Genomic DNA, 20,011 nt, shown 5'->3' on the forward strand with positions numbered 1-20,011 from the left:
TTCCGTACAGAAGATCACGAAATGAAATCATGGCGATTGCTGCTGTTGAAAGCTGCATTTTGTTGTAACGGGAACGCTCCGCGTGACCTTGACGCGACCCGCGGAAGGTTCCGCAAGTCCTGCGAGCTTCGTAGTTATTTTCTCTCTCAGCCTACTACATCTACTACTGCTACTACTACTACCTGTTACTCAATACCTTGAAAAATTCCTACGGCTAATGCTTCTCATTTGCCTCATCTTTCATCCGCGTTTCCTCTTCGCAGAGATAGAGACTTGACTAAAATCACAAATTCAGCTTGGCTTCCTGCTGTCGCTCTGTCGAATGTTTTTTCTCGATGTCGATCGATTCACTCATTCGCGAGGAAAGCGCGCCCCGTGAAACTCGGCGAACTTCCAATGACTTTGGTCGACCGAGTTTCTGATAAGATGCAAATCAACGAAAAGAGCGTTTGTTTCCTTGAAATAAAGTCTTGGGAAATCGCGGCCCAGCGAATTTTTGCGGCGTGATCAGCCGACTGTCCGCTAAGTAAGAGAATACTCATCACCACGTGACGGAGACACTCGTCTAAACACACTTCGTTGGACCCCCTACGCTGAATGAGCGGGCATGGACGAGCGAACGAAAAAAAAAACGGCGATCTCTTTAAAATAGCATGAATCGATCGTAATCGCTGGGACAGAGCTCGCCGTCCCCGTGTCGGAATCTAGCCATCTGGCAGAGGCAATGCAGATGAACGTACGCTCCGACGATGACGGCCACATGGAAGAATTGATGCGAGTGACACCAGACGTCGAACTTCCCCGGCATGAAACGCTCCGGAACTCGCATCGCGTACAACGCTACTCCGAACATAGCCACCGCGAACATGGTGAACAACCAACCGAATGCCAGATCCACGAACGCGGCGTATAGACCATGGATGAGCACGAAATGGGTTCCAGGGAAGATTGAGCAGCTCAAACCGAGACCGGTGAAAATCGAGGCTCTCAGCACACGGAACTGTGACTGTCCGAACTTCTCCCACATGGTCAGATTGACCGTCAGAACGCACAGACTGTAGGCGACCGCCATGTAGACGATTTTGCTCATAGGCGAACACCAGAACAGGTAGTGTATCCAGGGGGTGAAGCAACCCGCGATGATGCTGACGATTCCACAGTAATCCAGCCTGCTAAACACTTGGCTAACCTCCATCGAATGACAGTGCATCGTGTGGTACAGGGTTGAAATGAAAAAACAAGTGAATACTCCTAGGAAGAAGGCGGCGAAAGCCACATACTCGGCGAGCTCTAACCGTTCCGTCGCCAGGAACGAGAACGCGGTACACGCGAACATGAAGGCTCCTATCAGATGAGACCAGATGTTTACAGTCTCCGTGTGGATCCGGAAGAGAGAGTTGAAGCACAGCTTGAACGATCTCAGTGGTGGCCGGTGGCCGTTGAGCAAAAAGTCATTGTCTTGAAGCCAGTGAGGTAGCACCGAGTAATGGCATACCTCCCAGAAGCCTTCTTTGTCCGGCTCTATATGAGTTGATTCGGAGACCTGACATATCGCCTCGTTTTTCTTCAAAGTTGCACTATTGTGTTGGAGATGCTGTTGTTGGCAATCGATGAATTTATCCTGTATCTCCGCGGCGATTTTCTTTCTACACCGCGCGACGAGATCTTCATCGATCGCTTGTTTTATGATATCGGGTATCACAGGCACGGAAAATCCACTTGCTGTCAATTTCGTGTCGAGGATGATCCAGTCGGCGCACGATAGCTCCTCCATGTTGATGCAGTTTGAAGAAAATCACAGACAATATCCTAGAACGCGAGGACGCACGCGACGCGACTCCCCGAATGCTCGCGAGTTCACTGAGTTGACGACGAGGTAGGCTGGCTCCAACTTCACTCACTCGCTGTCACCGCACAGCATTCGGTCGGCTCGCCAAGTCTCACAAGCTGGATTTCTGGAATGGTAGAGGTCCGTTGCGTGAATCACGGCCGATCGTCTGAAGGGAAAGGATTGAGTAACATTCGCGGCGGCCCGACGCACAGCCAGGCGAACTGAATGGCGGGCAGGCGGGAACATAGACAGAGCGACAGACAGATCGACCGACCGACAGACAGACAGACAGAATGAACCCTCGCACCAACAGGAGAAAGTGAATGTGCCGTTGGCCTCTTGCGAAAGCTCTGCAGCGAGCCAAGGCCGCTATCGTCGTACTTAACGGACGAAGTACGAGATCTGCAGCTCTTGTTCAAGATGAACAGCGCATCCCGGTGTTTCGAAGTAGCTTCGATAAATTGAGAAAAGTTCGATTTGGGGTTGCCGTGCACTTCCCGCACAGCTGTTCGATCTGACCGAGAGTGCGTTCGAATGGTCGACAGTCGGAACCGATCGGTTGCCAGAAGTCGCGGACTCTCGAAATTTTCCCGAGATCGGGATGGGATTTTTTCCGAATCGGGCGAAAAGAAGTTTCGAGCTTGAAACCGACAGGAATTATTCCCTGAGATCATCTGAGTGCTACGACTTGAATTACGAAAGATTTGGAGCAAGTATCAACGATTGCCTTGGGTGAACTTCCTTGATCCTTGCCCCTGTAATACCAATACGGAATTGAGTCAAGGAGCGTATCTGTTGCTTACTTTGCAAGGGAATACGTCTCTTCGGAAATCTAGCAACTCATGGAAACGGTGGGTGTCAAGCAGCGGCGACGCCGTAATTCGAAATCATTCCGTCGGTCTCCGATCCGCGAAGAAGCTCCCGCTCAACTCTGATCCCCTACCCCGAGATTCGTCTTTGGGTGTATAGGGTCCTCTCAGTGCGCCGAGCAATCGGATACCCCATCCATCCATGATTCTCATGGAGAAAAAGTTAAAACAGACTTCTCTGGTACTCCGTGGACGGTTCTATGCCGAAAACTGCCATCGGCATTGAATTTCATCGTCAAGATCAGAACAAAATACGCCGGGCGATTGCCTAATCCCGGAGACGTGATGATAGACGCGGCAGTTTCACGTCGTTGGTCCAGAAAATCGTTACGTGGTCGTCAGCAGCAGTTGACGGACACTCGGTGCGATCAAATCGAATGGTTCCTGTTCTGGGAGACGATTCCTGGTTCAGTCAGAGCGAATCGATCGCCGATATCGCTCCACGAGTCGCACTCACGAATGCACGATCCAGAAGTCAATGTCATCTCGATAAGGAGCATCCGAAAAATCCGCGAGGAGGAAACGCCTCAAGACACGCCTTCATTATCGTTTATAAAGGGAATAGAGGCCATCGGGACGCGAGGCTCAGATAAATTGCGTGACTGCGCTCCATTGGAAGCCTCGAGAGCCCTGGAACAGATGGAAATCATTTCCGCTTCCGGAGAGGCAGATATACTTTAGGGAGAAACAATTCTACATCAGGTCTGTTTATTCAAAACTCGATGGATACAGTAGTCGCTTGAAATCGAGCTCTCGCCCAGCAGGTCCATAAATCTACATTTCCGTTCCCGGAACCTCGTTACCGGCCGTAGTTGTCTTGTTGTACAAACTCATCTCCGGCCTGAAAATCTTGAATACTGAACACAAACACCGGGGACAACTCTGAAATGCTCGATCCCGATTTCCAGTATCAGACACCAAAACTCTTCTCACAGACGAGTTCCAGAATCTACACCAGTTCAAGCTATCGGAGAACGAGCCCTGATGATTTATCGTCTAAAATGGGAAGAAAAATATATAAGCCATCAATCTGGTCTCAAGTGCCCTGTACGGAGACCTGAACACGAAGGAGCGCGAACTTCCGTCCGTTGGAACCTGAAGCTTTCTTCTTTGATCACAGTGCGGGAGAATTAAGTGGAAGTCTGATCATTTCCACCGTGTAAAGCGAGCGAATCGGGTGGTCGGGGTTTGAACTTGGGAGACCTTCCCACCATTGCTATCCTTTGATCGCAAATCACGAAGAGCAGTTATAAGCACTATTTTTCTCTTATATCGCTGATTTGAACAAGGATAGTGTTCCCGCGGATTCACCTAGGTTGGAACACGCCTGGGAGAATTTCCATCCCATAGAAGCGGAGCTAATCAACCGGAGTTCGGTCTGTGAATTAAGACGGAGATTGGCAGGAGTTCCCTATCACTCCATCAGATCGTCTTCCTCCTCGTCGCGCTGACCGGCAACAGATATCCGGCTCCTGAACTGGAACACAAAGTAACCCCCGACGGACACCTGGAAACAAGCAGACCGTGAGCTTTTATCGCGTGTAAATTATTCGAAGTCAGGCGGCCGTTGCGCAACCAGGAACTGCCTCCGACCTTCAGAATGGCTTCGCAGTTGCTTACCAGAATGAATAACCAGGAGAGCCAATAGTATCCGAAACCAAAGACAGCCATTCTGTAGTTGAAACGGTTCAGCAATGAGGTGGCCCTCGTCTGTATACATTCGTGTGGCGGAGCGTCGAAATCACACGGCCTAATCGTGTCTACAAGGAAAAAAATACTTTTAAGTTTCTTCCGTAAGTGACACATGAGCGAGATGTGATAGCCCTCGGGGAGTCTCTGAGCGCACAGCTGTCACGTCGTGGGTGCCGGTAATGTTTCCGCATAGCTCCGAGCGTAGCCGTCCTCATGGTCGTTCGTCTATCGCGGAAAGTCAAGGCTGACCTACCGTTCAGAATGTAATGTTGACTTCCGAATGTCGTGTATTGGGGAGAAATCGCGTAGATCAGGATGTTGAGTCCGAAGACACAAAGAATCAGGATACCGCACATCATTATCAGGGCCTGCGGGAGCGTACGCCCTCGACGGATGGAGTAGGCCTGGGAGAAAATATGCTCTTATTCCGAATACCGTGTTCCGAGAACTGTGATTCTAAGCTCCGATCGGACCTTGCGTCAGAAGTCATCAATCCATGCAGTAGTATCGATAACTCGAGCTCACCTTGAAACAGCAGCACCAGATGCCGAATCTCTGGATCGAGAAGATACAGCAGACAACCAGGTAGGAGATCAGAGATCCGAAGAAAACGTAATCGAGGGAGAGGAACTGTGAAGAGAAAAACACATCAGTCAGAGTGTCTTCTTTACGGACATTGCAGTCAGATCTCGATCCTCGACCTTGCATGCTCAACCCCGAGAATCGTCGACCTGCACCTAAGAGAGTCATCCCGGGAAAAGCTCAGAAAAATCCCGCTCAGTCAATCACCTTTTGGCATTCCAAGAGGATGTAATCTATCGGGTTCGGGAGCGTTGCCAGCTTCAGAACGTATCCTGAGTTCGCGTCCGAGTTGGTGACCTTATCGACGTTGGACAAGAGCAGTGAAACCACTACCAACAGCGACAGCGATAGCCCCATGAAACCGAAAATCATTTGTACGGGACGGATCATCCGGCGGAGTCGATATGTCCAAGTGGCTTGGAACTCCGCAACGTATCTGCAAGAGGAAAAATCCGTTCATTCGGAGCTAGAGTCGATGGCTCAGGGAATCGACCTCTCGGAGTACTCGAGAAACTTGGGCCGAAACTTGGGTTCTATTGACTAGGAACCGAAGGACCACGAGTTCTCACGGTACAGACCTCTCGTGACGAAGGAGCTGGGCTTCCTCTTCCGTGAGCTCGGCGAGAATTTGGTAATCTTCTTGCGAAGCGTTCCTCATCTGAATTCGACCTTTCAGGACTGCTATGCGAGCTTTCAGATTCTCCTGTTGCTCGCGGAGGTTGACGCGTTCCTTGGCAGCCGATGCGAACCCTCGAATGAGAGACAGTGGGAAAGCCATCATTCCGAGACCCTGGGGAGTGGAGAGACGAATAATTAAGTAATCGGTAAAATGCTCTCGAAGGAAGTTCAAGGTTCCAATCCGAACGTGGATCCCGATCTGGAGCCTAGAATTGGCGGGAACTTCCTGTTTCCTCCAAAACTTACGAGATACAAAATCAGAGTGCAGACGCCGAGAGCGGAGAGGATCGAAAACGCGAAACCAAAAGCGTCCTGACCCTTGTTGTCGACGAGCTCGTGACGGATCCAATCCCAGTCTGTCGCGTTATGGGAATTCTGTCTCATGGGAATGATCGCCCCTGCGAATACATATTAGGAGTTAAGAATCAGTCTTGAGGATATTGCAGTCTGCATCACTGGCGTCAACGAAGTAGGTATGTTTTCGACTCCACGTTCTACCGACCCATTGTTAGCATAACGCCGAGTGCCAGCGGGAACACCGAGGTGTAGAGAATGGCACGCCTGAAGCTCTGGGCGAACGACGACTCCAGTATCGGATCGGTTTGGTATTCCGAATAGAAATACACAAACGGTAAGATGAGGAACAAGTAGATCAGTACAATGGAGTAGAACGCTGCAAGAGAAAACTTCCATTGATGAATCGCGGCTCGAAGCATCCATTGGAACCCCACGAGGAAATTTCGATAGCGGACAGCTCACCGAAGTAGGTGCCTTCCAGCGTGTCTTCGACATCCTGTAGCAGGGTGCCGTTTTTCGCCCAATCCGCGAAAGTTCCATTGTGGAGCTTGGCGTAAGAGGCGAAGAACACGTCGATCGGTATGAGAAGACACGTCAATAGCGAGAATGAAAGCCCGCTGATCACCGTTATCAGCGACAGGCAACTATGCTGCGTTTCGGACGCATAACGCCGAGTGTAGAACCATGCGAAGGATACCGTGAACTGGAAATAGAGAATGAGTTTGTAAGTGAGTTCCGCCTGCCAAAGCTCACACGCTCCGTCTGTACGGGTAAACGAAGCCGCCATCACATTCTCGACGGCTCCGCGGCGTCCGTATACGAAGACGATGTGTCATGCCCCAGACGTTTCTGGAGCGATGTAATGAACACTGTAGCGCACAGACACGGTGACGAAGTGTTTCACATTCTTGACTACACTTGTCTTCTTTCGCTTAGCATGAAGAACAGGAACAGCGTCCGAGAAGAAATGCAAGAGAAAGCTCCAAATATGAAGCTGAGCTTCATCGGCGCTCCTGGGGCAGGTGCCAGGCGATTATTGGCCAAAATCATTTCGCTTTCGAGTATCTGACCCTGTTCCTATGTGTCAGTCGTCACAATGTCCCCAGGGCTCAATTCGCCGCTCTTGGGATCATCGTAAAGAGTCCTGGGATCGCAGAATCTATGAATCTTCCAGGTGACAGAAAACATATGATGATGCTTCGCGTCGGACAATCTGGTGTCTCGAAGCCTTACTCCCTACTCACCAGAATGGTCAGTGCCAGCGGCAAATAACCGCTGAAAAGCACAATCAACGTCCAGTGATGCGCCATTTCGAAGACTTGTCACTTTCTGCTGTTTCAACTCGAGACACAGCTCTAGTCCGCGCTCACATGATAGGTCCGCTCGGTTTCTACGCAGAGACTGTCTGTTGCTGTTGTTCTTCGTCGGAGTTCGAGAAGCAGTACAGACAACACCAACAAACCTCTCGTTGCGACGCTCAAGCTGCACCCGGAAACAGCCCCTGATGTCCGCTTATTTTCGCATGAAAACTGATCAGCGATGCGCATCTTAAGTGATAATGTATCTCCGAGAAATCATTCTCAGAAATCAAGTCCAGATCCGCTGGCTGATCTTTCGACAGGGCACATGATCTCGGAGCACCCGGAAGTTGAGACCGAACGGACAACTTATCGAGGGAGCTTCGATCCTGGATGTCGGCGGCTTACTCAACCAATTGCTCTGGTGGAAACTGAGGGGAAACTGGAGTCCAGTTCGTTCTTCCCGTCGATCGGCTCTACTGTTGCGGAACTCAGATTTCACGCAGCTTGCAAAATAGGGATAAAACGTGTCCAGAGAGAGCTTGCCAGTAGAGCCCCGGGTTTCGGCGGAAGACTCGCGATGAGGTTGACGTCGACTAGAAGTAGAGTTGTCCACATTGTGAGTTTGAACTAGAACGCGGGGAAAAGTCGCCGCGAAAGCTGAAAACCTTATCCCGGGAACCCTAACTCGCCCCGCTGTGTGAGTATCCTTCGAAAGCCGAGGACTAGAATTCTGGAGTTTCCGTTTCCAGCTATGACCCTCTAATTTCTGCTTATTACATTATCGGACACATCAGAGATACCTCTGGTATTGATCCGCGCGATCCACCCGTACAATGTCGACAGCTTTGCGTACCTGTTGCATTCCGGGATGCAAATCCATGGGTTTGAAAGATGGCGAGAAGCTGTGCGCGTTCCCTCAAGCTCTGGATAGAAGACAGACGTGGATCGAGTACATACGGTAGGGCTACACGAAACCTGAAGACTATCCATTTCATCCGCATCTCAGCCTTCAGGGGATGTCTGCGAATTTTCCATAGATCATATTCATTGCATGATCGTTCAAACTTTTTTTTCTCGATGCACAGGCAGAGTGGTTGTGTCGCTTCCAATTGGGAACCTGCCGCGGCGAGCTACGTCTGTCAGATCCATTTCGAAGACTCGTGTTTCATACAAGAGTCTGAGACAGCGCCCCCGAAAATGGCCAGGGGGGCGAACCCTACAATTTTCCCGGAGAAAGACTCGGCGCCAAAAGTGCTAGGCAAGGTGAGTTCACCTCCGACGCATACAGAACCGGGTCGAATGATGAGCATGAAATGTGATGACTGATGACCTGAAATGCGAAGCCATGAAAATACTCCTTTCAGCCCAATGTGTCCATCATCCGAACTCGGAGTGCGGCCGGAATCCTTCCGAAGCCCAAAATTGCTTTCGACGCCGGTTTCGACGTGAGAACGCGACGTGAAAGTCCCCAGTCGGGTCACACTTTCAAGCCGGTCATAACTCGAGCAACTGGCGAAGTTCGTCCAAGCATAGGTGAGCCTCGTATGCATCTAATTCCGCGCTTCATGGGAGAACTTCCCCTGGCGAGGTCCATGGAGTTTCGGGATCCGTGTTCGAAGCACCGCCTTGAGTTCGTTCGTTCTTTGTTTCTCAGTGAGTCCGAAAACAACCTCGGTTGTTGTGATCGCCACCGATCAGCCGAAGCTCGCGATGAAGAGGATGCTGCCGAATGTCAGCATCGCTCCTCCGAAGAAAATCAACATGACTTCGTGCGGAAATTGTCTACAAATGCAAGAGAAACTCAATCAGAAGTCCACAGTCATTCGTGATCTCGAAGTGAAAATCGCTGATCTCAAGCAAGAGCTCAACCAACAAGACAGTACTCGGGCGGCTGCCGCGAGTAAAATCGAACGCTTGAAAGAGAGTCTCAAGGAGATATACACGAAGCACCAGATGGCTCGATTGACCGACGGAACAACCAGGGGACGTCCCTGGGACATGGAGACCGTCCGCCGAGCTGCCAAGCTAGTTCTAGCCTGCGGCAGAAACGGCTATCAAGAGATTCTGAATCAGGGTCAGCCGTTCCCATCGCTCAAAACACTGAACCGGTAGGCAAATCGATCGTCACCACCCCTAAAGTCGTCAAAAACTTTTCCGATCACTTTGGTCGGATCCCATAGATTTCGATTTCGAGCTGAGAGCCCGTTGTCTTCCAGGCTCCTGTACAAACGTCGATATTTGAGCTCCACCCTCGACAATCCGGATCCTCAGATCGCTTCGGAGCTCCGCGAGGAAATGTCCGAAACGGATCCAGAAGACGAGAGCGAAGGCAGTGCGGAGGAAATAGAGGAGAACATCGTGGCTGGTGAAGAGGGACGGATCCTGAAGAAGAGCAGAAAAACAAGGAAGAGCCGGAATTCCCTTCAGAAATGCAATGAAGCTTTCCAGGACATCCAGTCGGCTCAAGCAGTACATGGCCTCGACGCGTCTGAAGCCGCAGTTCTCGAAGAGGTCGAAGGAATTACCGAAGGGCAACTCTTGCTGCAACACATCGATCCTCTCGGCGACATCGTCGAAGCCGATGCTCAGGCTCTGGCGTCTCAATATGGTCAACTAACGGTCATACAGGTATATATTCGGGATAAAGGCGATTTCTTCGAGAGATATAGATTCAGATTGGCGGTTCCAGAGATATCGACAGAGATGATCTGTTTCAAAGATCTCACCATATCGCGATTGAGATATTCAAAGATTTGCTGTGCCCTCTTCGTGAAGAACATGAATGGAGCTGACGTTTTCTCTTTGCCGGGTTTCAGGATAGCTCAGGCGCGCCCGCTCTCTCTGGCGAAGTAATCGAAGACATTCTGAGGGCTCAAAATCTCACGGCAGCGGAAGTGAAGGAGATCCGAGTAGAAGGCTCTTACATCACAATTGTGAAACACCAAGAGAACCCGCTGCAGGAAGACGACGGTCTCATGTCCCAGGACATCATCAGTTGAGGAATCCAGTCCTCATGCTGCGCATCTGATGACCATATCCCGCATGTTTCGGAAAGGGTTCGATTCAGGGATGTATAAAGTACAGGATGAGGTCTAGGATACGGGCTCCTTGGGAGCGGACGTATGTTGCGTGTAGTGCATGACGCAGAAGTGAACCATCAGAACCTTGTATAACCCACGCCCATCAAGGCCACAGATTGTGAATAGAGGGTTCGAAATAAATTAAGATGGATACGGATATACAATAATCATAGAAAATTAAGCTAATACAAACTTATGTCGAGAAAAACTCCGGTGCCCTGGTCCCTCAGGCTCCTCGTCCGATCGGTCACGGGTTCCGGGAGATTGTCCGATCTCCGACATTTCCCCCAGAATGAATTTGATTGTCAACAGCGAAGTCTATGGGATTGACTTCGTCCAGAGGTCCTCATCACGCAGAGGCTCAAGATGGTGGCGTCCCGAACAAGATGATGATACATTGAGCAGAGCATGTCCGAGAGACTATTATTTATTCGACAACTTAGAGACTGTTCATCCACTTCAGATGCATTGGTTTTGCAATCTCGCGACCCGTGAGAGTGGCTCTCTCAAGATCGGGGGCGGGGGCGAGCCTCCGTTCATCTACTTGTAGGCTTTGGTCAATCCGGAAGACTCCGTACCGATCGAGATGGGTGCCGGTGTACTCTTCAGGGGTGGGAAGTCCGTCGGGGAATACCACGGGCTTAACCCGAACCAGATGTTTGATCCGCCAGAGCAGTTTGCATACGTGGGGTGTATTCGGCATCACCACGTACGTTCCTATCTGCAAATGGACGTTCGAATCCACTATAATTCATCGAATAATTCGGCAGCATGGGTGCGGGCTTCCGATGGAAAAAAGAATCATGTTTGGAGGACTAGCGGTGGACAAATCTCCATTGCCTCTCACCTTTTTCTGTATGGAGCAGCTTCTTTCTCTCCTCGAATGTGACAGACCCATGAGCTCACATATTTTCTTCTCCCAGTGAGGCCGATCCCTCAGGGTGGCTATTCGTTCCACCACGAAGAGTTTCGGAGGTACATGCTGGTCGGCTGTTTCGCGCAATTTCCTGACCTGCGAGCAATGAAAGGCTCCATGATGACCCGGGTCAATCGTGACTTACCTATATCACTCGCATCACCCTGTCCATCAATTTTCATGCTGAGACTCACCCTCTCGAAGATTTCATTCGCTGCCCTCTCGTAGGTATTTATTCCAGTCTGTCGAAACTGTATTTGCTTCGGTAAGAATGAAAGAGTTCTTCTGAGAACGTTCATCCCTCCGATCGCGCACACGCGAAAATCGTGTGTGTTGGGACGACGAAAATTTCTCGCCGGAGTCGTCGAGTCGTCTCCTCAAAAACACTATTGATAAACAAGACGCATGAACGAATTTCTCCGGGACCTAGCCCGGGCGCCCATCTCCATGGATCTCTCCTTCTTCGCCTTCGAGCTCTCATTCTGATCGAGGTATCGAAGGTTCTTGCGGAGAAAGGTCTGGGCGTAGGCCTGCAAGACTGGACGCCGATCTTATCGGATATCACAGATGAAGCCCGTAGGCCGGGCGAGAGGCGCGGCGCCGATGCGAGGACTCTTTCGGAAATAGCCATGAAATAATGATCTCTCGCTTGGGCGCTTTTTGGCGTATTTGAGTCCACAGATATGTAAGATGTCAATTTAACTATAAAATATGCATTAGGTTCACTAGGGGCATAATTATAGAGGTCATGGCGATTCGGTATCGCCATCTTCCTGCTACAGCTCTTGTGAGATCCGTAAGGGGAAGCATGCCTGCAGTCATGGCCCGCTTCAGGGGGAGTGGGAGCAACGAGCTAACTGACGCTGTAGGCGCAAAGCTTCCTGACATGAAGAACGCTACCGATATCGCTTGGATTCGGATCCGAACATTCAACGCGAGTGATGTTTCAAACCAGCAGTTCGGTGAGGCCCGTGTCTCTGCCTCGTATTTTCGGGATGTTCTCCGGCTCCGGGTCCGGTGTATCTGGGAGAAGTTCGGAGGATGAATCGCTCCGGTGAGACCACGGCCCATTCCGGGAGGCACTCCGAGAGAGGTACTGACCTTGACGAGGGAGAGTTTCAACGAAAATGATTCCGCCCGATCTCCATGACTCACGATGGAGCGAGATTGATTTCTCCCGGGTCAGCTTCCAATCCGGTTCACGCTCCCGAAAAGCCCACTGTTGGACACGGGTGACCTCTGCAAGACTAGCTCGTTCCGGCAGATATAATTTATTTCCGCACAGTATCAATTATCGGGAGCAGATAGTTCACCGACCGTTGATTAATAGCGTCCTAGTCACGCCTCCGGTCTTATAAAATCATCACGCGGCTCGGGACCATCTCAGTCCTAGCGGCTTTCGTTCAAAATGATTTGGAAACTCGCGGATGGACTCGTATTTTTTTTGTTGTGTGCGAGACTTACGGAAAGTCAAATCCCCGCAGTGCGCCTCGCTACTTCTGCTCCACTGGTGACAGCAATGCCGTTGCTAGTGATGAAACCGGACGATTTCGATAAACTGGAAGCTCAAAAAGCCGAGGAACTCGCCGATCAGCAGGCTCAGTTGAACTTGGCCAATCCACCGATCTATGAGCAGCCAGTGCCAGGGAACATAATTTCGAACCCTAAGGAGGCTCCCCCCTCGGCAAACATCAATCCAGGGGAGCCTGATTCTCTCTTTGCTCCTGAAAGGGGTCCGGCCGCCCCTCCCTCGAATGGTGAAATCCAGAACGAGGTGCCCGTCGCCCCCACGCCATTGATCGCGAATCCTCAGAATGTCCCGTTGCCCCAACCCGAGGAGCCTGTGGGACCCCCGCTCCGGGCAGAAGCTCCGCTCGGCGGCGAGACCGACGACCGTTTCGTGGTGATCAAAAAGTCCCACCTGATGAAGCTCGCGGCTTGCTGTTCAGATCATCTTCACTGTCTTGCTCCCGATGCCCGAGACAAAGTTTTATCACAAGTTAGTGATCTGCAGGTCATTCCCTTGGGATTCGATTTGGGACCGGAGCTGAGCCCAAAGATGTTCGAATTACTTTTCGGAGTGAGGCGTAAGCCCCAAAGCGTCAACCAAGGTAATCATTCTCTCGACTGAGGCGAAAATCTCGAAGATGAGTTCCTAGGAGTGCGGCCTCCGATCGAAGCTTGACTAGTGTCTCACCCACGTAGGCTCAGGGGCTTCTGAGTACTTTTCTGCCGAGGGGTACAAGGGCCTTCGATTGGAGCGTCACAACGTTGACAGTCACGTTGCCGGCGAACCGAGAACTCTGAAGAATGAGTACTTCCAGGTGCGCAAGGCGATTCGACTCCCGCTGATTCTTCACCCATTGGTGACATCAGTGGCGTAATTGACGTTCCAGAAGTGGGAACGCATCGATCCGCTCCCCAACCCAAGGATTTAGGTCCCGACCAGACGGACTTCGCTTTTCCGGGGGCATATGGGAACTCTGGTTCAACTTTCAGAGGCCAAGTGAGCGACCGAGAAATTGTGGGATCCGGGAGACAGCACGGATTATCGGTGGGCGAGAATAATCTCTCAGAGCATGCAACCCCAACTAATTCGAATAATCCGCAGGGCACTGTTCAATATGTTTTCGGTCAACCCACTCATCCTTATCCTGGATCGGAAACGCAGCATACCATCCAGCTCGATGACGCGAGGAGAGGTAGGCTCGGTGGGTCCGATGGGAAAAGAGTTCTCCGGATTGAAGTCTTCAATTGACCGTGCAATGATGAAAGATAGTTTCTCGCGATTCCGGCCTCACACGCCTACGATTCGAACCGCACCTTGATATAAATAAAACAGCTCCGAACTTTTCGATAGAGATGAATTGTTTATCGTAGGTAAAGGTCACGCAGTCGGGAAGGATTATCCTTGTGCACTGTACGTCACCCGACGTCTTCTGTGCTCCGCAAAGATTTCCTTGGATCCGATCATTCCTCATCCCTTCTCCTCTGTGACCTTTACCGACGATAACAAATTCATCGAGAGTGGACGGTTTCTTCACTGTGATTATAAGTCAAGCTCGTGATCGTGAGGCACCCTGAAGAGAAGGATGAGCCATCTTACCTTGTCTCCTTCACCCATACCCCCATGTCGGCGTCGATCGGTAGCCGTATCGGGTTATCAGACATGTCGGGACGAATATTTTCCCTCAAGGGCATCGAAGAGTTCGAGAACCTTTTCTTATGAACCTTTCTTGGTTCCCCAAAAGGAATATTGTCTTTGCATCGATGACGTTCATTCCCCAGGAGCTACGGATTCCCGGCTGACGAATTCGGCAATTGAGGCGAAATCGTCCCCAGACGGACAGAGTCTCGATCCATTCAGCCCACCTGCACGAAACACGGTGCTCGAAGATTCTACCGTGGAGTCGCCGGAGATCGATTCGAGGCCGCGCCTCAGAATTGTCGCCGGGGAGGGCATTCGAGGAAATGTGTGTGTTGACCCTCTCCACTTATCACTCGACTATCCAGGAGAGGATTCATCCTCGGATAGAATCAGTCTCGGTTTTCTGAAAGCTCTCAACACTTCACAGGCTCCCTCGATGACCTTGGTCGATCCGGCTGCTGGAAGTCGAAAAGAAACGGAATCCGGTGGAGTCACCGCCGGCAGCCGTGGAGGGCATAGATTCAGGTGTACAATCGGTAATCATACTTATCGGCCAGTCCCCAGGACTGTATCGAGAGCGAGTAGGGTGCCGCACGCGCAAGAGCTGCAACGGACTCGAACGATCGCACAAGCCCCTCAGCTGCCTGGAATCATCGCCACTTCCTCGGAACGAAAAGACCCGCGGTATTTTCGCTCTCAGACGGACCGAACAGGATCCAGCACGGTAGAGACATCAGAAGAAGCCCCTTCGGGTGGAGAAGATTTTTCCCATCGAGGTTGGGCACCAGGAGGCTTGCATTCTTAAAACGTGACTTCCGTTTCAGCCCAGTCGCTCCGGATCGAACGACTTCTGGGGAGCAGATGACTCCACGAGATTCGGTCCCCGGTCGGAAAATCACGGCGGACCTTTAACAAACGCGAGGTTGCCGCAAACCCCACAGCAATTGACTCCGCCGGGAGGGGATGCTGTCGGAGCCGGAATTCCCCTCCTGCCACCAGATGAAGGAGCGCCGCCTCATCCCCCGGCCACGGATTCCGTTTTAATATTTGGAGCTTCGGAGCTGCCATCGTACGAATTCACGGAAAGTCCCTCAAACCAATTTACGGAAGTTTCCTCAAAAGAATCCACGGAAGTTCCTTCCTACGAGTTCACGGAGACCCCTCCACACGTGTCGACTCAGAGAGCACCGATCGATGTTCATAGCGTTCCGCACGTGCGGGGACCACAGACTGCTCCCGGTGTTCAGGAAGAGGACCCGCCGTCGACCCAGCTTGTTGACGCGGAAACCGGATATACAGAGTCCAATGGCTCGGAAGCGGCGTCTACAGCCGATGACGTGGACACGATCAGCCGCACGAAGAGGCGTCAGCTGAACCTATCAGAGCTCAACGATGACACCGACGCTCGGACCAGCGGTCCCGACCTCGTCAGAACCTCGCTCCCTAGCGAGGTGTCCGGTGGAAGCACAACGAGATCCCCTGAAGCGTCGAAGATCAACCAGACCACAACTGGGAATCGCGTCTCCGGAACGCACGTGAAACTCTATTGCACCCGGAATGAAACCTGTAACCTACCCCCCCGTGTCAATCCGAGGCCTTTCTCTGGTGAATCCTCGGACGGAACGGGCTTCGAAAGTTCCCTCAACGGGACCGTCGCGAACTTGACGAACTCGGAGAACTCAGCCTCTGGTCCTACTGTGACCGACGAGTTTCCGGTGGAAATAATCGATACTCGAGGAAATCTCACAACGGGTACTGCTACAGATGGAATCCATCTCGTACGTCCGCAGTATACCGGTTCCGATGCAAGGAACGAAACGGATGCGGGTGATGCAAGGACAGCCCGATTCCTGCCGGCGGGTGGTGACGGATATAAGAACCTGTCAACTTCTATGAACGTTCCGGACGACTCTGGACTCGATGCTCGCTCAGACCGGAGATCGGCGGGAGCGTCTCTCATCGACACGCCAAACTGGGACCCGAACGTGACCAACGTCAAGCCTCCCTACCTAAGCGAGTTAGAGTCTGAGGCTCGAGCGCGGGTCATTCCAAAGTCCAAAAGTTTTCCCGCTGACGCAGAACCTGACCCGGAAATTCACGAATCCGTGGAGGGAGGGACCGCCCATGCCAGTGAGCAGGAAGTGCCCGTGTTCAATGAGAAGGAAATGCCCGCATTCGATGGTGAAATGCCCGAGATTCCTCCAGAATTCGAGAATTCAGCCGCTGACAGAGAGCCGATATCATCAGACATCCGTGGAGATCTTGGAAGGATCCGCCACTCACGATCGGAGTCCGGGAGTAATCCAGGAGAGTCTACCGATCAAACGCGACAAAGGCGAGCGCGAATCAGACCGATCAGGCGAGTCATGTTCGGAAAAAACTTCCGGGGGCGGTTATGAGCAGAAAGAGAAGTAAAACCACAATTGCTTTTTGTGACTCTCGCGGCTTCGGGATATCATCCCTCGGGCTACAATTTGCTCTTTCCGTCGATCTGTCGGTGATTATCGCGCTAGTCGGATGAGAAACGTGGAGAACCGTGCGAAGGTCTATGGCTCTGCACCCTCATGACTACTTAATATCTCTTTCTCTGAACTTCGTCGTATTGTTCCCGCTCTTGGCGAAGGTTTAATTTTGGTGCGGCCTGAATGAATTCCGCCTTATTCGAAACCGTTGACATCTGCTTGGGTGATCGATACCTCACGGGCTCCACATTCGTGATAATAATAGGAACGGAAAAAGTTCCGGATGTTCATTGCCCATGTTCGTGACCGACAGCCCCGACGGCCTCCGGGTGGAATCGCTGCTTTCTCGAAAGTTCGCCGCATCAGAATATGTAGAAATTCAGCATCGGAGGCATCCTATACGGAATCGGGACGATCGCGAACGAACAACGACCGACGGAGCAAACCCGGCTGAGCGGGAGTCTTCGACCCTCGAAAATTACCGATTTCCGAAAGCAATAGTGAGTCTTTCGACTGCCGAGTTAATGGAATGGAACCCTCTCAGGCTCATCGGATTATCTTTGAGAGACCAGAGTATAGACCTCAGCATGGGAGATTTCGAGCGAGAGAAATGTTTGCATAGTCACGGAAACATTGGATATAATTATTTTTGAAACTGTGAAAACCACGGGACGCCCGACCCAACAATACACAATGGAAAATCAATCCCAGTGCCTTTTCCATTAGCTTGGAACCTCATATTGTGTAAGCTTTCATCGAATGCGCGTCCGGATTCAGCTTCGAACGGAGTCTACTCGAAACGCGCCAAAAATGCTCCACTCTCTGGAGACCCGGTGGTCTCGTCCGCGCTTCAAACCAGGACATCTGCCTCAAATCGCCCGCTCGGCATCCAGCGCTGAGGCCCCACCGCGACTTCGAACCCAATTTCTATGAGGTCTAAGAACGCGGCTCTCTGCCAGAAAGCAACGAGCCGGTGTCTACCTGACAATGAGCATTTAGTGGGGCAAAATATTCGCGCGAGATACACATTCATTGAAGCATTCAATGCCTTCTCATCTACGGTACGCGCTCGATTGTTGTATCCGGACGGGAGTCGAAGAAACGGCGGTACGTGGACGTGTTCCAGGGGCGATTCCCCCGCCGATGTGATCGTCGGTCCTCGCTCTTGCGAAACGGAAAGATATTTATGAGATGTCCAAAATTCAAAATTTCTTAGCATTAGCTGAGATAATTATTGCAGAATGGGTCAGCGTTGAGACCGTACGCTCCCGCAATAGTTCGACAGCGGAGCTCGTCTGCCCTCCCATGAGACATCCCACTGGAGTAGCGGGATATCGACATGACGAAAGCAAAATCAGTGATAGAACCTCGAGCGAACATTGCGACTTTTCATCCCTGAACGTTTTCCCCTAGGACATCTTCCGGAGGGTCTTACACTTAGGTCCCTGGGATGGGATTGGAAGAATGTTCTCTTCGTCCGCGACTGGTCCAGGATTCAGAGCACTTATGCTTCGGGGCAGCCTCTCCGTAGGGTATGAAGACCAGAAGGCGATTCGGGGCTTGGTCCCACAGGTACTGCTCGCGACGTCTTTTCCGGATACACGCGACTTCGAACGTATCGGCATACTCTTGACGGAGAATTCGTTATTTGGTATGGAGTGATTGGGGATGAAAATATCCTCCTAGTCGAAAATACATACGTTTGTTATCATGACACCTCGTAAATTGTATTTTCTTCGTCTTTGATTCCGTGAGCGGGAGCATCCTGAAACCTAGTGGGAAGTCATTCCGTATCATTTTCCTAAACATCTTCACGTCCCTTCCTTTCCAATTCTGTCTTTGATTTCCTCCAATTTTAGGGTGTTTCTCGCGAGCCGGCAGCGTCATTCGACCCTATTCGACGTCAGCCCGGAAGCCTCGATTCGCGCATTTGCATCCGTGATCCCAGGGAAGCGCAGCCCATTCTCAAGAATTTCTTGATAGCTCCTCCTTCCTTTGCCGTGACAATCCCCAGGGATGTCTTCTACTTTCCAAGCCGTGATCTTTGGACCATATCCGGGAGCCGCCGGATCCTTCTCAGCAAGGGATGACTCATACCAGAAATCGACCGAGTCATACGGGCTGCGGTATCGGCTTCTTCAGAGATCGGCAATGAAACCACGCAGCAGCTCCGGATCTCATACTCTGCTACAGAGAATTTTTCAGGGAGCACCGGCAGGCTGCATTTGCCCGTAGAAACAAAATGTAGCCATATCAGGCTCTCAGAATTACGGGAAAAATTTGGTCTGTGCCCCGGTGGGAGCACGGCGCAATAAAACTTCCGCAACGCTTCCAGACTCGGTCCGGTCCATACTTCGCGCGTCGTCCTCGGAGCCATAAACTCTCATCACTCATCATCGATACAGCAAAACGGCCTTCGGCGAATACTGCGCGATGAGGGAGACTATCTCATGGTACTACCCATTATATGCCTCTGGCCTCTTCAATAAGCTTTTAGTGATAATAGTGATAATGGACGGCTTTCCCGATGGCTCACGCGAGATCGCGACGTGCAAGACTTGTCCGTTGGACAGCTCGTGAAAAGACTGTTCTGAATTGGCTCGCTGTTGTGCGAAGCTTCCGGGCAGAGGTTAGAATCGGGCTGTAGAAGTGGACGCGATTTCCCTCGATATGTTCGAGACGGTACAAGCGGTAGGGTTCTAATTCCGAAGTGGACCTGAGGGGAGTCGATCGAGTATGGTCTGCCTCCTCTGGGTCGAACCGGAGCGTTTTCTTCTAGGGAGTGTGGGCTCAAGCAGCCGCTTCCTTAAACGGCGATGAGTCTCTCAAGCCGAAGTCGAGGTGTGCTCAACTCTATTGTACAGGCTTCACCTGCTTTCGATGGATCCTGGATGGGGAGATTCCTCCTCGGAATTTATGGCTCATCATCTTCATCTGTGAACGATGACTGCTATCATTCGATGTGCCTTTAGTCATTATCTTTTTTTTGTTGGCGATTTCTTGAGTGCTGCTCTCATTAGTCACTCCGATTATCGCGTCCCTCGTCGCACATTGAGGCGTCGACTTTTTGACTTTCAAAGCAACTCATGTATGCTATCATCTGGTCGACGGCTCCATCTCCCGATTTGAAACGAAAAGACACCTAATAGAGGTGA

At 51.3% G+C, this 20,011-nt stretch overlaps 3 protein-coding genes and 1 non-coding gene across 4 annotated transcripts; 1 reads left to right on the forward strand and 3 right to left on the reverse strand.

Annotated features, from left to right (window-relative positions):
* Positions 1-309: 309 nt before the first annotated feature.
* On the reverse strand, positions 310-1,774 carry LOC100909208 (adiponectin receptor protein-like). The gene has a single exon (XM_003741580.2). The coding sequence runs from the start codon at positions 1,772-1,774 to the stop codon at positions 644-646; it is 1,131 nt and encodes a 376-aa protein (XP_003741628.1). The 3' UTR covers positions 310-643.
* A 1,623-nt stretch (positions 1,775-3,397) lies between these two features.
* LOC100905327 (probable lysosomal cobalamin transporter) lies at positions 3,398-7,352 on the reverse strand. Its single transcript, XM_003741555.1, has 10 exons — positions 7,194-7,352; positions 6,412-6,652; positions 6,155-6,325; positions 5,899-6,050; positions 5,553-5,764; positions 5,182-5,410; positions 4,918-5,022; positions 4,646-4,796; positions 4,321-4,460; positions 3,398-4,207 (listed from the first exon to the last, which is right to left on the reverse strand). Exons 1-10 carry the CDS (start codon positions 7,257-7,259, stop codon positions 4,115-4,117), a joined length of 1,560 nt encoding a protein of 519 aa, XP_003741603.1. The 5' UTR covers positions 7,260-7,352; the 3' UTR covers positions 3,398-4,114.
* Positions 7,353-7,725: 373 nt separating this feature from the next.
* LOC100909351 (uncharacterized) lies at positions 7,726-10,249 on the forward strand. Its single transcript, XR_003777091.1, has 7 exons — positions 7,726-7,947; positions 8,045-8,208; positions 8,336-8,501; positions 8,594-8,808; positions 8,909-9,358; positions 9,467-9,878; positions 10,067-10,249. It is a non-coding gene; the product is annotated as an uncharacterized LOC100909351 (transcript).
* A 490-nt stretch (positions 10,250-10,739) lies between these two features.
* mRpL30 (mitochondrial ribosomal protein L30) lies at positions 10,740-11,632 on the reverse strand. The gene is made up of 3 exons (XM_018638834.1): positions 11,441-11,632; positions 11,178-11,342; positions 10,740-11,051 (listed from the first exon to the last, which is right to left on the reverse strand). Exons 1-3 carry the CDS (start codon positions 11,543-11,545, stop codon positions 10,770-10,772), a joined length of 552 nt encoding a protein of 183 aa, XP_018494350.1. The 5' UTR covers positions 11,546-11,632; the 3' UTR covers positions 10,740-10,769.
* Between the last annotated feature and the right edge of the window lie 8,379 nt (positions 11,633-20,011).

This window comes from Galendromus occidentalis, unplaced genomic scaffold, assembly GCF_000255335.2.
Source record: "Galendromus occidentalis unplaced genomic scaffold, Mocc_1.1 scf7180000077185, whole genome shotgun sequence".
NCBI classification, from domain to species: Eukaryota; Metazoa; Arthropoda; class Arachnida; order Mesostigmata; family Phytoseiidae; genus Galendromus; species Galendromus occidentalis.

Coding starts and splice junctions, on each gene's coding strand:
- LOC100909208 (XM_003741580.2), bottom strand. CDS start 1,774: ATGGAGGAGCTATCGTGCGCCGACTGGATCATCCTCGACACGAAATTG.
- mRpL30 (XM_018638834.1), bottom strand. CDS start 11,545: ATGAACGTTCTCAGAAGAACTCTTTCATTCTTACCGAAGCAAATACAG. Junction 11,343..11,440: donor CGAATGAAATCTTCGAGAGG/GTGAGTCTCAGC, acceptor CATTGCTCGCAG/GTCAGGAAATTGCGCGAAAC. Junction 11,052..11,177: donor GCTGCTCCATACAGAAAAAG/GTGAGAGGCAAT, acceptor GTCCATTTGCAG/ATAGGAACGTACGTGGTGAT.
- LOC100905327 (XM_003741555.1), bottom strand. CDS start 7,259: ATGGCGCATCACTGGACGTTGATTGTGCTTTTCAGCGGTTATTTGCCG. Junction 6,051..6,154: donor CGGCGTTATGCTAACAATGG/GTCGGTAGAACG, acceptor ATGTATTCGCAG/GGGCGATCATTCCCATGAGA. Junction 5,765..5,898: donor GCACTCTGATTTTGTATCTC/GTAAGTTTTGGA, acceptor TCCACTCCCCAG/GGTCTCGGAATGATGGCTTT.